A 16234-nucleotide genomic window follows, 5' to 3' on the forward strand; every position below is an offset into this window, starting at 1 on the left:
TATATATACACATATATATACATATATTATTTTTCTTTTTTCCCTTTAAATAAATGATAATTTGTAAACATTAAGACGTAAAAAAGAAAGGGGGCAGGATTAAATCTGCCTACCTCTTTTTTCAAACAAATATTTTTCAAAAAATATAGTATTTGAGTGTGCAAATGTGAATATGTTTTGTTTGAAAACTAAATAAATAATTTAAATTCGTTCCACTGTCTGACAAAAGTTCCACTTAATAAAACATTCTAATTATATGAAAATGCAGCACCCTAAAAGATTAAGCCCTCTTCCCAAAACATCACTATCTCCCCGTCAGCAGCTGTTGAGCAAAGTGATGCTGGCGTTACAAACACAATCGTGTATGGCAAGCCATTGTGACATAAAATCGGCTTCACCGCACTTACATTCCGGATATCTAAAACTGATTTCTGACTAGATATATTAGATAATTGAGATATCTCTAATTATATTTTTACTAGACATAATCCCTATTTCTATTWATATAAATCTCTTTATTATTTATAATTACATTCTGACTTGTATAAATGATGTCAGATTCACCGTTAAATTATATGAAGGCTCAAATTTAAGAAATATGCAATAAATTACTGATCACAAGAAGCATATTTCACATATCAATTAAATTGTAGTCATAAAGTAAATTTGAGACATCTCGTCGTTTGTTCTGACTGATCATGATTTTAATTAAAGATGTCTTAAATGACATCAGGTTTGTAGGTACAGTAAATATTGGTGTTCTTGGCAGTTTTTCTGACATTTTAAATTACTAATATCGATATCAAAATTATATTGTATCGACCGAAATTAGGAGTTCTATTGTGATATAAATTTTTGCCATACCGTCCAGGCCTATTCCATTATCCTTTCTAAAGGGAACAACCTGGGCTGTTTTGAAAATGGCGGCAYGGGGGCTCAGTTGGTAGCATGCGTGGGTTTTCTCCAGGTACTCTGGATTCCTCCCACAGACCAAAAACATGACTGTTAGGTTAGTTGGTAACTCTAAATTGCGAGTGAGAGAGTGAATGATTGTCTCCATGTGTCCCTGTGATGGACTTGTGACCTGTCCAGGGTGTACCCTGTCACACAGTGCCTGCTGGATTTGGACACCAGTGACCCTGAAAGGAAGAAGTGGGATGTTTTGAAGATTTTAAAACTGTCCAACAGGCATATAATGGGATCCACTTGTAACAATTTTCTCAGCTAAATTGTTGTATAAGTTTTTATTTTGTCCTCTTTTGTTAAATTATTTTGTAAAGATCAAACCAGCGCAGTATTCGAAGACTGAAAAAGGACGGCTTATATTTAATTAGGGCTGTGGGCGGAGAGCATGTGATTCAGCAGTTAAGGCGAGCGTTGGCTAGAAACGCTGTGTCACTGCAGCTGAGGGAGAGTGAGCACAATTCAGGGTGATGTGTTCAAGAGTTCGTTGGTGTGTGTGGAGTTGGTGGTAGTTCAGTGGGCTTTATGTCTGATGTCACATGTGCCCACCCAGTGGTGGAGGCAGGAATCCTGGTGGAAGACACTCATCTTGACGAGGCAGCTACGTCATCGACTCATGTGTTTCCTTCCTCTCTTCCTCCCCGCTTTCCCTCGCGCTGATTGGCACTCGCTTGTCACATGACCCAATGCTCCTACTTCTTCTCTCCTTCCCTTAAACAGTTTCGGCTGCGCTGTGTTTCTCTTTGGGTTTAACGCTCATCTCTGTGTGTGTTTATACGAATATGTGTGGCAACAGCGAGACAGACTGTGTACAATTTAGAGCAGGCGTGTCAGAAAGTGTTGGAGACGTAATGCCATGAGCTATTTTAGGAGGACTGGCTCAGGAAACAGGACAGAGGAACTGATCGAGAGAGGGAAGGTTGGCGAAAATAAGAGATCAAGTGAGAGCAAGGGGAAACGGGGGAAAAGCCAAAATATGTGAAGCAGAGAGCAGCTAGGGAAGTTAATTGAGCCAGCTGACACAGGCGCTCAGTAATACAAGAGAAAAGTACAACGCAGGAGCTCACAGCGATCTGCATTGGTGAGACAGCCATGTCCCCTCTCGTCCGTCCACATCTTCGTTCTGGGTAAACCTGCTCTGAAAAGTCCAGCAATGTAGGAGAGAAGAGAGGACAACAAGGCCCGTCAGCCAGCCAGCGAGCGAGAGGAATCATCCAGCGACGAAGACCAGGCTGACAATAATTGTGGCTGAGACGCTAAGGCAGAACATGGGTGAGGAGAGAATAACAAGAGTACATCATCGTAGGCTGGTGGACATGCGAGGGAGAACAGAGGCTCCGTGTTGTTGCCGTACATTAATGTAATGAGCAGATTTTTAGAGGCTGCCCTCTTCGCTTGCTGACAAGTTGCCGATCCTTTCTCCGTGTGAAGATCTTCTGTCCAGTTGCTGAAACAATCAGAAGCACATTCGAACAGCTCTTCCTCTTGTTTTTCTTTTTTCTTTGTGCCGTGCTATCATCCCGTTCATTCTGCTCGCTGTTGTCGGAGCGTCATCGCCCATTCCCTCTTTATTTCTCTGCACACTTGCGCTTTGCGTAGCGCCCTCGTCGATTTTCTGTTTTGCCAGTGTAGATGAGTGAATTGGCATTGCAAAGTCTGATGATGGTCTTGCATCAGTTGAGTAACAGCTGCCTACTGGCACCTTCCACCTCAACTGCATCCTTTGGGTTCTTTCAGGTTGGGCTAGCAACATCACCAGCAAGCCAGCTCCCTTTCTATTTGTCAGCCCTAAAGTGCTTGAGGCTTCGCTGTAGGATTTGTTATCAACCGCAGGTATAGGACTGAGGGGTTGATTTTTGAGTGAGAAATAAATAAGAGATATGAACGTAAGCAAGAAGGAGAAACGAAGATYGACAAGGCTTTATCGGAGGTGTCTGCTTTTGCCAGGAATGAGCTGAATTTAGACTATCAAACGAAGAAGAACAAAACCGTAGCAAGAAACAATATATCACGTCTGCAGTGGGCAAATAAAAAATGGCTTTTATATGCTGCTTATTCCTTTCTCATTGCGAGTTGAGAATGCCTGTTCGTTCTGTTGCGTTTCACCTCAAAAGCAGTGAAAGTCAGCTACTATCAAAATAATCTTTTTTGAGCTTTTGGAAAATAAAACGTACATGTTGCCTGCAAGGTTATACCATCAAATGCAGCAGTGCTGAAGGGCGTGGATAGAGTCAGAGAGAGGTGTTCTCATTGGTAAGAGCTGTGCTGCACCGAGCTGTTTCCTAGGCTGCTGCTACCAGCGTCTATCCCCCACTGCTCTCTGTGTTTCTGCTCACTGCACACTCCTCCATTCCATTGTACGTGCCCGCTGCGGCTCAGATAATGGCCTCTCGCTCTGCACACACTGACGAGAGAGAGGAGAGGAGATGGAGGGGGAGGCTGCACGCAAGAGGGAGGGGAATGGAGGGAGGGAGGGAAAGAAAGAGAGAGAAGGGGGGGTGGTGGGGGCTGAGAGGAGAAGCCGACTGCATGTGTAGTCAAGTGAAAGAAAGAGGATATTGAAAAAGGGAAGGGAGGAGCAGATACAGATAATGAGAAAGGAAAAAGGAGAGAACAGAAAGCTTTGGCTTTAAGAAGAGCCAAGAGAATACGAAACGTGTGTGCCGTGCTGGGGGAGGTGGTGGGTTGTGTGCGCGACGGGTTGAGTGTGTGTGTGTGAATGTGTACATGTGTATTTTGGTGCTCGTTGTGCCTGTGCACCACACAGACGGCAAGGAATAAACCGAGAATACACCCAAAGGACGGATTGCTTATGGATCGCTGTACTGGAAAACAGATCTAATGCTCCTCTCTGTCGCCTCCTCTCTCCACTTTTCAACCGTCAGCTCCGTCTGGACGTCCAGGACGGTGTAAGTATGTGTCTCCGACCCTCAAGGCTCTCAGCCGGCTTAATATTGTCAGGATCTCTGCTTCATGTTCCTGCTCATCACAGCAGCAAAGGAAGGGGTGGGGGAAGAAAGAGGCGGATGAGAGGGAGGATGGGGTGGTGTTGTGTATGTGGGATTTAGGTTCAGCTGTCTACTCACAAGCTGCATTTAACCCCCTCCGTACCACCCCTTCTACCTTCCAGTCCTTTGAGTCTTCCCTCCAGATTCTTTGAGCAGCGTCAGTTGTAAACTGCACTTGTTTTGCTTCCCAGGCAAGCCTGTCTGCCTTGTTTAAAGGCTTCAAGTTCATCTGGTCTACCAGGTTTGGCAGGATCTTGTACAGTTAGATTGGGTGATGCGGTTGGGTACACTTCAGTCAAGCCTGTACAAGTTCCTATGTGTGTTTGTGTGTGAAATAGAAATAAAAAAATAGTAAAATGTAACACCACAACACTTAACTCTGTCATTGTGTAAATATTTGGCATGTGACCTGTACAGCTAGACGTGCTGGGATAGGTGAAAATTGCTGCAGGCGTCAGCACTTTTTTTTTATTATCCCTGACTGCTGTTCATATAAATCCTTTTTAATGTGAATTAAAACTCTGACTATATGAATTTAGTGTCTTGTTATTTCATTGATGGCGGTGCTTTGTTCTCTACATTGGTTTAGAGTGGTCGATTATTTCCAAAAAGTTCAGCTGTCATCACCGTTTTGTGTACGTAACTGTGAGAAAAAGAGGAAAGGAGAGTGTCAGTGTGACTGACACAGCACGGTGGTGGGATGATGGGTGTTGCAGTGTTGCAGTCCCCTTGTTTCAACACACTGCAGTTCTCATAACTGCCGCACACCGCTACCCCCTCCTTCCTCTTTCCCATCTGATGCTGTCGATAGTACAGACACGGGGCCTCTCACGTAGGGCATGCCGGCTGTTGGCTGCCACCCCACCCCCCACCCCGCCTCACCCCAGGACCCCCATTATAGGAACCCACCACAGAAGGTGGATTTAAAAGATCCAAGCATTCTGCCTGTCCAGTAATTAGCCACTTCAAAGGCTCATTTCAATAATATTCAAATTTTGGGGAAGCTGAATGTCAGCCCACAGTCTGCTATCAAACACTGAAAGATCATCACACAGAAACCACCTTCTGCCTTTTTTATTTTGGGTTCAAATGAAAGAATGCCAGAAGACTAGACTATAATATTTTCACATTACCTTGTAGTACTGTTTGGGTGTGAGACCTTCAGCAGGTTAGGGTTTGTGTTTACTGTATATATGTACAAAGAGTACTCCACCCCTCCATCCCAACCTAGTTCAGTTTGTGTTTCTTCTTCCGGCAGGGAAATATAGCATTTAAACAAAACATTTGAGCCATCAAAGTTTGTCATTAGTGTTTGTGTTTTGTACAATTTATGCTGACACTTTAGAGTTAGTTGACTATAACTATTAAAACTAATAATTCAATTCAATTCAATTCAATTCAAAAATACTTTATTGATCCCAGAGGGAAATTAGGTTATAAATATGTTAATAAATATGTAATAAAACAGTCTGCAGATCTTCTCTGCTTTTTACTGCTGGCCTTTTGGAATAAGGCTAAAGAAATGTGTGTATTTTTTATAGCAAATCTGCCTTTGTTTTCTTTCTGTAAGGGTCATTGAGCTTATTTAAATACTCTGTACAGGTACAACATGAACTCTGTTAATGATTTATAAACCTGGCCTTTAATTATCTTTGTTTGCTGTCCCTCTAGACCAGTGATGTCTAAATCTTCTGATATGTGGGCCAAAATCATCAAGTTCAAAGACTTGCAGTCTACAAAATTTGACTTTTTGATGGCAAAAAATAAAAATAACAAAACATGCACAATAGAGGTGGATTAATTAATTAATTAATTAATTATTTTTTTCATTTTTTCATTTTTAAATTCAACAACAACATAAACAATATTTTAGTGAAAGAAAAAGATGTAGACTCAATTTGGCGTAAAAGAAATATAAAAAAAAGTCTTGCAAACTTTTACTTTAACAAAAAGAACAATTTCATTGATTTGTTGGAGCTAATGTTTTTTCATTTTCTTGTAATTGGAAACGTGCATTTTGTCTATTTCTGATGTGGCTGGCCAAATCAACCCCTGCTCAGATTAAACCTGGAAATAATTTGTCCCAGACCAAAGTGTACTTAACTTGCAGTGACCCTGCAGCCTAGCTCTAGAGTAAAGTAATTCCAGTCTATGAGGTGCAATCACTGTGTGCAAGAATGTCTAAGGGTGTATGTGAATTGGAGCAACACAGTTGGCTTAAACATATAAAGCCAATAAAGAAAAAAAGTCTTGTAGACAGATAATTAAAATATCTTTATAGTAAAACAGCGATGTAGCTCTTGACACATGTAATTTAAGACAAGGTGTTTGTTGATTTGAGTGTAAGTACTTGTGTGGTGACTGTTTTGACATGAAGGAAGTGAGACATGTGGCTTTACTGATGTTCTTGTGATTACAGTTCCTTTGAAAAAGGCTACAGAAACAGCTCAACAAGATTTCTAATGCTTATAACATGGCCACGTTACTTTTTGTGTTATCAATGGAAAAATGAAAAAAATTAGTCCACGCGTACATTATTTCTCAAACTTTCTTCTTTTGTTTCTGCAACTTTTTCACTTTTTGGCAAAGAAAAGAATCCTTGGTCTTTTATTACAGCGACAATAAATATTTTATGAATCAACTATATAGTGAGTTCTGCAAATGATAAACTGAATTAAACTTTCATTGTTTTTAAAGAGTACAAAAACCAAACTGAGTGACTTATTTTTCTCCTGATCTAACTTATAAATTCAGTCAAGTTGAAGTCCGCTGAAAACAAACCGTGGAGGTCCAAAAAATTTTTATGCCCATTTTTTCTTTCTCTTTAAGTTTCTTTTGATAGTTTTTTGCAGGTAATACCTTCATTACTAAATAACTGTAATGCTTGTTTACAAGTGGTGCATTACTGCTGTAATGCAATATGTAACTATGTTAGTCTGTAAATAAATGGATCATTTGAAGTTTAACCTTTAAGATATTGTTTTTGGAAGAACTTTCTGTGCAGTTGTGGTAATGTTAGGACAGATGAGTGACTGGGTGAGTGAGAGCTACATTGAACATTCAGTCATTTAGTTAACAGCAACAAWTGTTTTGGTGGCAAAGATGATAATCCTATTCGAGGTCTAAGTGAGATGTTTGAAAAATATTGCATGTACATCTGCAGTTTTGTGTTCTCTTAGCTGTTTTGGGATTGGAGCAAGTTTAAAGTGTTTTCTTGTGTTAAAAGAAAACACTTTAACTGCTGCTACTGCTTGTTCACACAAGCAGTGGACTTGTCTTCTATGTCCCATCTTTATCACACTTGGCTTCTTTACACCGGGGTTGATGTTTTATGCCCATCTGCCTGTTTTGCATATGGTTCAACTGATGACTACAGTATCCATTGTAAAACAACGGTGAAACTGCTGTATGACATGTTATAGGCCTAACGCAATTTCTGCCTGTTGTGGAATAACACCATACTGAAATATTTACTTAGGTTTTCCTTGCTTCTATTGATCGGACCCTGCAGCACATTATGCTATTGTATAAATGTGTGAGAGGTTGGAGGGAACCACTGGATAAGAACTAAAGAAAGGAATGGAGCTCTGTATTGTGTGGTCACTCTGACAAGTAAATGTAAAAACAATATTTGTTCAATTAAAAGAACTGATTAAGCCCAATATCTGGTTGTTATTATTATAATTAAGTTATTTCAATCTCTTGTTGGTTTTTAATGCTGTGTGGATTTATTAACTTCTTTACAATTTTACTAACTTTGATTCATATTTGTCTTACAGACTGTTCACAAAGTCCTTTCAGTGGATGGCCCCAGAAGTGGAGGCCAGATGGAAATTGGTTCACATCACCACCTCCAGGAAGGCACGTTGAGCCTTGAGTTGGCCAATGGAATGAGCCCCTTTCCTAATGATGATGATGCACCTATGGAAACAGAACAACAGAAGGCAGGAAGTGTGCCCCCTAGGCAGTGTTGGGTGCCAGGACATAGCAAGGTCAGTGACACCCAACAGCAGCAACCATGTTGGAGCAGCAGTGGAGGTACAACCCCTACTGAACCAGTTCACCATGCAAACATGGAGGATGCCCACAATCTGGTAGCTTTTTCTGTTACTGCCAGCTCCTTGCCTCCTTCTTCTTCATCTTCTTGTCACCCGGTGCAGATTAATACAACCCAGTTGTATGAAAAGTTTATCCAGGAGACAGGAGCTGGAGGGGCTCATTCCAGAGGTTTTATGGAGTCACCTGAGGGAAGCTGTCAAACTTCAGAAGAGCTTGAGACATTACAGACAGCACTGCATCAAGCCAAACATGGTCAAAAGCCCCCCAACTGCAATTGTGATGGGCCTGATTGTCCTGACTATCTTGAGTGGCTGGAAAAGAAGATTAAATTAGCAACCAGAGAAAATCAAGGCTCCCACAAAAAATCTGATGGTGCTCCACACTCACAACAACCCAGTTTGCAACATTACCCTCAGACCTACCAACAGATGAATGGTGCCCATCATATATCCAATTCATGTTCGCAGAAGCAAGTGGTGAATCCAGGCCCACACCAAGGCCAAGTGCCCTGCTCCAAACCTCCTATTCCTTGCTCCCCCCAGGTGCTTTCCATGGTCAAAGAAAAAAACATCAGTCTTCAAGCAGCCATTGCTGTAGATGCCCTGACACAATTGTCTGGCTCTGGTTCTCAAGCAGCCAGTTCTCTTGGCCAAACCTTATTCAGTAATAACTTTCATAACCAACAGCAAACAGAGAACATCACACATGGTTTAATTTCATCCTCTCCAAACACCGCCTCATCATCACGCCCACAGTCTGTCCCTCCAGGTCTGCATACCAACCAGCAGGCTCCTTCACCATGTGAACACCACAGACCCCAGTCCCAGGGTCAGCCACCCCATGCTACACCATTCCCATCCTCTACCTCTCCTTTCCCAGGTCAGGGAAAACCTCCAGGTTTTAGTTCTAATCCTCAACAAGGGCAGCAAGGCTCTGGCAGAGAAAGTGAACAGAGAAATCCATGGATGTATTTGAAATCGGAAACCCAGTCTCACTTTATCATTTCACCTCATAATAAATTAGACCCCATRTCAGAGCTTAAACAGCTGCTTGGTGATACCAGTGGTAAATTAAAACACGTCCCTTTTAAGCTTCCAATCACAAAGCAGCTCAGCTTGAGCCAGAATGGAGAAATTCAAGGCCAAGGTAGCTCACCACTGGCCCGAATAAAGCAGGAGTTGGACTCTGATGAACATTACCATCACACTGTTTCTATGGGACAATATGGTTTCTCTAATGGGCAACAGCAAGGTCAGCACTATCCTGGTAGTCCTATGTCTCCTGGCCAAGCAGTCATCAGCCACTCCACTCAGACTGCTCTGCAACATCACCTTCATTACAGGAGGAACCTCTTCTCTACCCATCCTCCTGGTTTTGGAGCGCCAGGCTCACGAGCACCAATGGGTTGCCAAAACTTAAAAAAATGGTGGCCACAAGTGGATGCAGAAGGTTTGTCACTTCTGCCGATTAAGCAGGAGCCCAAGGAGCCCAAAAAGAAGAAAAGCAGCCAAGGATCTCCCATCATAAAATCAGTAGGTGGGATGTTCTTGGGCCCTCCCGTCCCCAAACCCAAACAGATAATCATCAAGAAAACTAAGCAGAAAGCCTCCATGCCAACCTTCTTGCCTCAAAGTCAGATCAGTGTACAAAAACCACCAGTCCATGTGATGGACAGATCCCCAACTCTAAACAGTCTGCAAGCATGCTCTCTCCCCTCTCTGGCCCTCCTCAGTACCTCCACTCAGGCTGCTGTTGCAGGTTTTCCTGTCCCAGCCCAATCTCAGGTATCCATTTCCAACACCTCAATGACTTCCTCTTCCACAGTTTCTGTTTCATCAGAACACCCTCCAACCCTCATGGACCCTGCATTCCTATCTGTGGCGCCTGCAGGCCATGATACAACAGAAAAATCAGACAAGAACCTGACCTCCAGTAACACCAGCAATGCCACACCTGTGACCTCTGCGTCTTCAACCAACACTTCTCAGTTACAAAATCTCGTCAACATAGATCCAAAGTTTGAAGAACTTATCCGCCAGTTTGAGGCAGAATTTGGAGACTCGGTTCCTGACGTATCTGCCAGTCAACCCAAGGAGGCAATTGCTCCAGGCCCTAAGTCAGGGAATCAATGTGCGATCAGTCCTCAGAGCCTCAATTCCACCACATCCCACACCTCCCGGTCAGTTTCCATCATTAAACCCAATCCCACACCTCAATCGGATGAACAGGAGATGGTTGTCAGTAAGAGTCAGGCAGATAGTCAAAGTGAGACATCTATGAGCCTGCCAAACACAGAAAGCACCATGGAAAGRCAACAGCAAGAGCCAGTTGATGCCTCTCTACACCAGGAAACCTTTTTGGACAAGCAGCAGGCACCCAGAGTGTTTGAGAATATGCTTAGCATGCAAGATTCTCCGCTGCCTAAACGCTTTAAATTTGAAGCTTCAGGGGAATTAGCAGTACTGTCTACTACCTGCTTTTCTGAAGAGGGCACACCAACCAAGGATGGTCTTCACTCTTCCCCTTCACTTAAAGGCTTCCTAGAGTCCCCTTTGCGCTACTTGGACACCCCTACTAAGAACTTGTTGGATACTCCATCCAAGGACCAACAGTCAGATTTCCCTACCTGTACCTGTGTGGGTAAGTGTTTACAGAAGCACCAGTCTGTATGTGTACTGTATGTTGCAAGATTCTCTCAACCCATAAAAAGTGTAACATTTAGATACACATTAAGCAACTTTAAAACCTCTTCCAAATTTGTATTTTTCATAAAAATCCTGTGAAATTTGTATAATGTAAAGAACCACAGGTTGAAAAAAAACAGACAAATTCATCCACCACACTTACTCAGGACACAACAATATTGGACAGGGCTATGAGCCATTACATATCAGGATAGTTTATTTTAATTTTTTTATACAAGCCAACACAAAATAGAAGCAACGACTTAACATTTTTTTAAATGTAAGGAGTAGAAAGTACAGATAATTGCATGAAAATGTAAGAAGTTTAAGTAAAAAGTCAGCTGCAAAATAATTACTCATGTAAAATACAGACAACCAAAATTTCTATTAAGTATTTGTACTTTCTTACTTTACAACTTTGCCCCTGGAGCTATTTATTGAATAGCCCTAGTTTATGATGTTTAATGAAAAGTACCTGCAAGCTGTAATGTTTTAAAAGTTACATTATATTTGTAATGGAGTGCAAACTAGGGCTATTCAACTTCCATAAACACACCTGCTGCACATAAACACCAATGTTAATGTGAATCCATGTGTACGGTTCACTAAACCGAGGCGACTAATTCTTTCAGTCTTACAATTTACGTCCTTGTTGTGATTCCTTTACAAACACTTTCTCTATTAACTGCTGCAAATCCCATGTTTTTATTATGTGAGCATTGATATTACATTATGTAAATTTAGTAAGACTAGGACTTTAGGTTGTCCTTTAAAGTGCATAACCAAAATGGAGCAGGACCCCTGGCTGCCCACGAGTCCTGGCAAATATAACAATCAAACAATAGCACAACACATACTGAGGCTCTCTGTATATACAGTATATCTCCTGCCCCTAGCACCTGCTCTTCTCTGGATATTTGTTGTTTGTCAGTGAATGTGTTTGTTGCCAGGGTGTGAGGCAGCCATCAACCAGACAGCAACAATGTGAGGCAATGAAGGCAGCAGGCAGGAACAAAAGCAGTGCTGGCAGAAGGAGCCTTTTGTGGCAGACTGGCAAACCCTTGCCTTTGTTAGACAGAGCAGTTCAGTCTTCTGTTTGGGTTGCAGCCTGCTTGGGACAACTGATTAGGTAATATTAGTAGTGGTCGTACAGGTAAAATATTTCATTTCTACATATTAATACATATTTAACATAATGTTGATAACAATGAAAAAACTATTTTTTTGTAAATTAGCTCACCCTCTGTTACAAGCACATTATTTTGTCCCAGAGAAGTGAAAACATGWCTTTGTAGCCGCACTGTGGGATTTATTATTTGTTAAATGCTTATTGTGTTCTCAGAAAACCTATTGATAAGTGTAAATGATTTATTTTCATTTGGTCTATGATAATTCCGGCTAAAGCTTTAAGACTCTGTATGAAAACCCGTTCTGTTCACAAACATTGAAGCACACAGCAGGAAGAGAGCAGCTGCAGCAACAGGCTGCGTGATGTTAATAAAAGCATGGCTTGTTCATGTTCTTCTCTCTTTAGCATTACACCACACTGGAAACAAACTTTCTTCAAGATGCACAGTTAGAGTGTAAAACCAAACCATAATTTGAGCACACTAACACACACATGCACTTCCATGGTATTTTTAAACAAGGCTCTGGTCTGACTCCTCCACTTCCTGCTATGAGCCACGCCCCTGGTGTCTCCATACTCCACCATGGGAATGTGACCTAATGTTGCCTTTGAACCATAGAAACACACACTCTCTCACACACACACATAAATCACTGCATCAGTTTCCATGGCTTAGGTAATAATTTGATGGAAAATTGTCCGAATTTATCTCATGAAAAGAGTGATCAAGACCAAAACAATGATGAAAGACTTTGTTTACCTTTGTCTACATGGTCAAATAAATTCCCACAGTCATACACAACATAAACACACAAGTACATAGTTCTGTTTTTGCTGTGGGATTCATCACCCAACAGACCACACCCTGCAGTCACAAACCACTCTGTCTCCTTGGGGGAGGTTATTATGTTTGCGTGTGTTTGTGTGACTGGACGCTGCAGCCATTTGCACTCTCCCATACTTCTTCAGCAGTGACTTGGCTTCAACTTCAAAGAGTATGTAGCTGAGTGCTATTGTCCTTATACCAAAGTGATATACGAGAACAAAGTAGAGTCAAGCTTTTCCTCTTTGCTAAGTCTCGCAGCTGAATGTTTACAAGCTGAGCACGACATTTAGATCAAAAGCCTCTGTAGTTTCAAGCTGTGCAGAAACTGGTGGATATTGATTTGAGGCATTCCAAAACTATCAAGTTAAAGGTCTAACATTCATTTAAATATTTCATTGAAATATCACCCTCTGCCTTCTCTGCCACACTTTGAAGCTAAGATTATTTTGTGATGTGAAAGTGTGGAGCTCAGGTTGTGTTCAAACCTTGTAACTAATGGTATGTGCACAAATGGCAAATAAAGTATCTATCTATCTATCTATCTATCTATCTATCTATCTATCTATCTATCTATCTATCTATCTATCTATCTATCTATCTATCTATCTATNTCTATCTATCTATCTATCTATCTATCTATCTATCTATCTATCTATCTATCTATCTATCTATCTATCTATCTATCTATCTATCTATCTATCTTGCTAGTTCTGTCAGTGTTCATAGTATGTTAAGGATGACTCTCAGCTACTACCACATCAAATAYCAGTAAACTGGATTAAATTATKGACATTTTGTTTAGGCAAATGTTCATTAGTTGTGAAGGAATTAGGTTGACTGCAAAAGTTAATCAGYTGTAGATGAATATTCAGTGATTGTTATCTGAGTTTTGTTAAAATCTATCCTGTGGTCCAGGAGATATTTTGCTAACGGACCGTGTTGACTGTAATATTTAATGCAAATAATTTAAGCAAAAATGTTGTGCAACGTGTAGCAATTAAGTGTTGTGACTTACTCTCAGCTACTACCACACTAAATTTTAACAATATCTGTCAGATGGACCGAGTCATAACCATTTTTGTCTTTGCTAATRTGGAGTAACTGAGGCGGCCATCTTGARTTGGGTTGACGTTCAGAGTTGTAGGTGGAMGTCCAATGATTACTTTCTGAACGTCTCTTTAAACATGTCCAAGTGGTCCATGAAAAACTTTGCTAGCAAACAGACAAAGGTAAAGTTTTATAAACAGAACTCATGTGATCAGTTAGCTCATGGAGTATTTTTTGGGGATCAGTCTCAGTTTCTACCAATCTAAATTTTAGGTCAATATTTGTAAAATTGACTCAGTTAGAAGCATTTTTAGGTTTGCTAAGTTTGCTTAGCTGTGGTGGCCATTTTATATGGATCAACTTCAAAAGTTAGTTAGTTGTAGATGTTTATCCAGTGATTACCTTCTGAAGATTTCATTCAAATACGTCTAATGATTCATTAACTGGTTTTTTTTTTGTTGCTAAAATGACAGAGAAATGACCACACACACATAACTAAAACATTATCACACTTTTGCCTTCAGTAGTGAGTGATTATCAGAAGAAATTTTTGGAGAGATACACACCTAAACTTATTGTCCAGTAATTGAAGCTACTTTTCCTCCTTATTTTAGCAACTGGTTTTAATCTTATATGTTAGTGTTGGATGTATCCCATACTTTTATAGATATCAGTACAAAACATGACAATATCATTATTCCTGTAACAACAGTTTACATAATAACAACTTCTTTCTGGGATTTGTAATTTACTTTTCTGTTATTTCATTTTTTCCAAGATCAAATCCTGGAGAAAGATGAAGGACCGTACTATAATCACCTGGGATCTGGACCTACTGTAGCCTCCATACGAACCCTGATGGAGACAAGGTGTGCCRATTCTTCTTTTCTCTTATCCCCGCCTTTCTCTCATCCCCGCCGTTCTCTGTTCTCTTGCTTCCTTTTCCTCTTTCCTCATCTCCTCTTTTCTCTCCAGCCTCCCCCACTACCTCCTCCTCCTCCTCTCATTTTGTCCTCTGGGAATTAGTGACCCAGAATCTAGATGCAGAAACAGGAAATATCAGCATCTTCAGTGAATCAGAAGCACGAGGAGTTAGCAGCAGATGACAGTGGAGAATGAGAGGGAGAGTGACGGAGGAGAGATACACATCGTGCTACTAAGAGACACAGATGAAAGAGCAAAACACAAGCAATAAGAAAGGGCAACTTAAATATTTATTCTTGAAAATTAAGTTTTTCCCCCAAATCTATAATTAAACAATCTCAGACTAGATAAAACTAAATTTTGTGTAATAGTTTTATTTTTGAGACAAGTGATGACATTCAGCATCAGTCATCGGGGCTGTAATTCAATCACCCCCCCCCCCCACACACACACACACACTGTAAGCATGTAACTAAGTTATTATCATCAGTGAATCAGTAGTTAGTGACTGTAATGACCACAGTGTTTACAGTGGAGCTGTCATGTCTTATCTAACAGATAACCCTGATCATCTGGTTTGAAGGTTGAGAGGTTAGGTTGGTCATTAGTTATCAAAATTAACTGTTRCCAAGAGATGACGTTAGATGTAAACCTGCCTGACCTTTGCCCCACCACTGACCCCAGCAGACCACCCTTGTGGTGATGCTTTTTCAGCCACCTTAGCTTRATTTTGCTTGTAATCAWTGTCACACAAAATCTCCTCAGAGCTGAACTTTTTACAATAGCAGGCATCAGACTGAGAGAGGAGAGACCTGATAATCGCTGCGGCCAGATATGACAGGTCCTGKTGACCCTCCTGCACCCCAATACAACCTATGACCTCTCCCTTCCTCTGTACGCCTCCCTGCAGGGTCCATCCTAAAACACAATGTCTGTGAAWATGAAACTCTATCCAATCACATCATGATTGACAGTAAGAGCAGGTTYTGTATCTGTTGTGCAGACGCTGCTGGGTTCTGGTTTACTCTGCTGGGTTTGTGTGAMTCTCCCAGGGCGCTGTGAAAACACACTTCACTTCAGCTAGTGTCGCTGAGCTCAGTCACCATTACTACTCCCTCTGAGACCTGCAGTCCTATTTATTTTAGTTGTGGGTCAGCATCCCATTCTGATGACATGACAACCAAAAAAGCCAGTTTACCATTCAAGCTTTCCATCTTTGAATATTAGAAACAATAGACAAATGCATTTCACTTTGAGAACCCTCAACTGGGATTACCTTTATTCAAAACCAAACATTGTTGTCAGATAAACACTAYATTAAGGTACAGTCTGGTGATTTTTGAAGTGTTCTGGCAAATAGTTATTARTATTTAGGGCCTTATAAATTCATAGGATATGGATTATGAAGAACTCTTCCTCTAAGACTTCAAGGCTAAAAGCTCTTTTACATAGGTTTTCAGGCAATGCTTTCTCAAAAGGATCACACAGGTGTGAAAGAACACTTAAAGCAGTGTCACACTACAAGAAAATCATGCCGATTTTTGCCTTTCCTACAATCTTAAGGAAGTCCAGATTATCGTGATGGCTCTAAAGA

General features: G+C 41.0%; 1 protein-coding gene across 4 annotated transcripts in view; it reads left to right on the forward strand.

Annotated features, from left to right (window-relative positions):
- Positions 1–16234, forward strand: part of tet3 (tet methylcytosine dioxygenase 3) — a 56714-nt gene that overhangs the window by 26372 nt on the left and 14108 nt on the right. For 2 of the 4 annotated variants that reach the window (XM_014018653.1, XM_014018654.1), the window contains 2 exons: positions 7751–10670; positions 14495–14585. In XM_014018653.1, coding sequence (XP_013874107.1) covers positions 7751–10670; positions 14495–14585 — 3011 coding nt within the window. Of the gene's footprint in view, positions 1–3437; positions 3877–7750; positions 10671–14494; positions 14586–16234 lie in introns of those variants that run through there. The other 2 variants (XM_014018655.1, XM_014018656.1) reach the window with 2 other exon arrangements.

The sequence above is a fragment of the Austrofundulus limnaeus genome, unplaced genomic scaffold (assembly GCF_001266775.1).
Source record: "Austrofundulus limnaeus strain Quisiro unplaced genomic scaffold, Austrofundulus_limnaeus-1.0 Scaffold198, whole genome shotgun sequence".
Classification (NCBI taxonomy): Eukaryota; Metazoa; Chordata; class Actinopteri; order Cyprinodontiformes; family Rivulidae; genus Austrofundulus; species Austrofundulus limnaeus.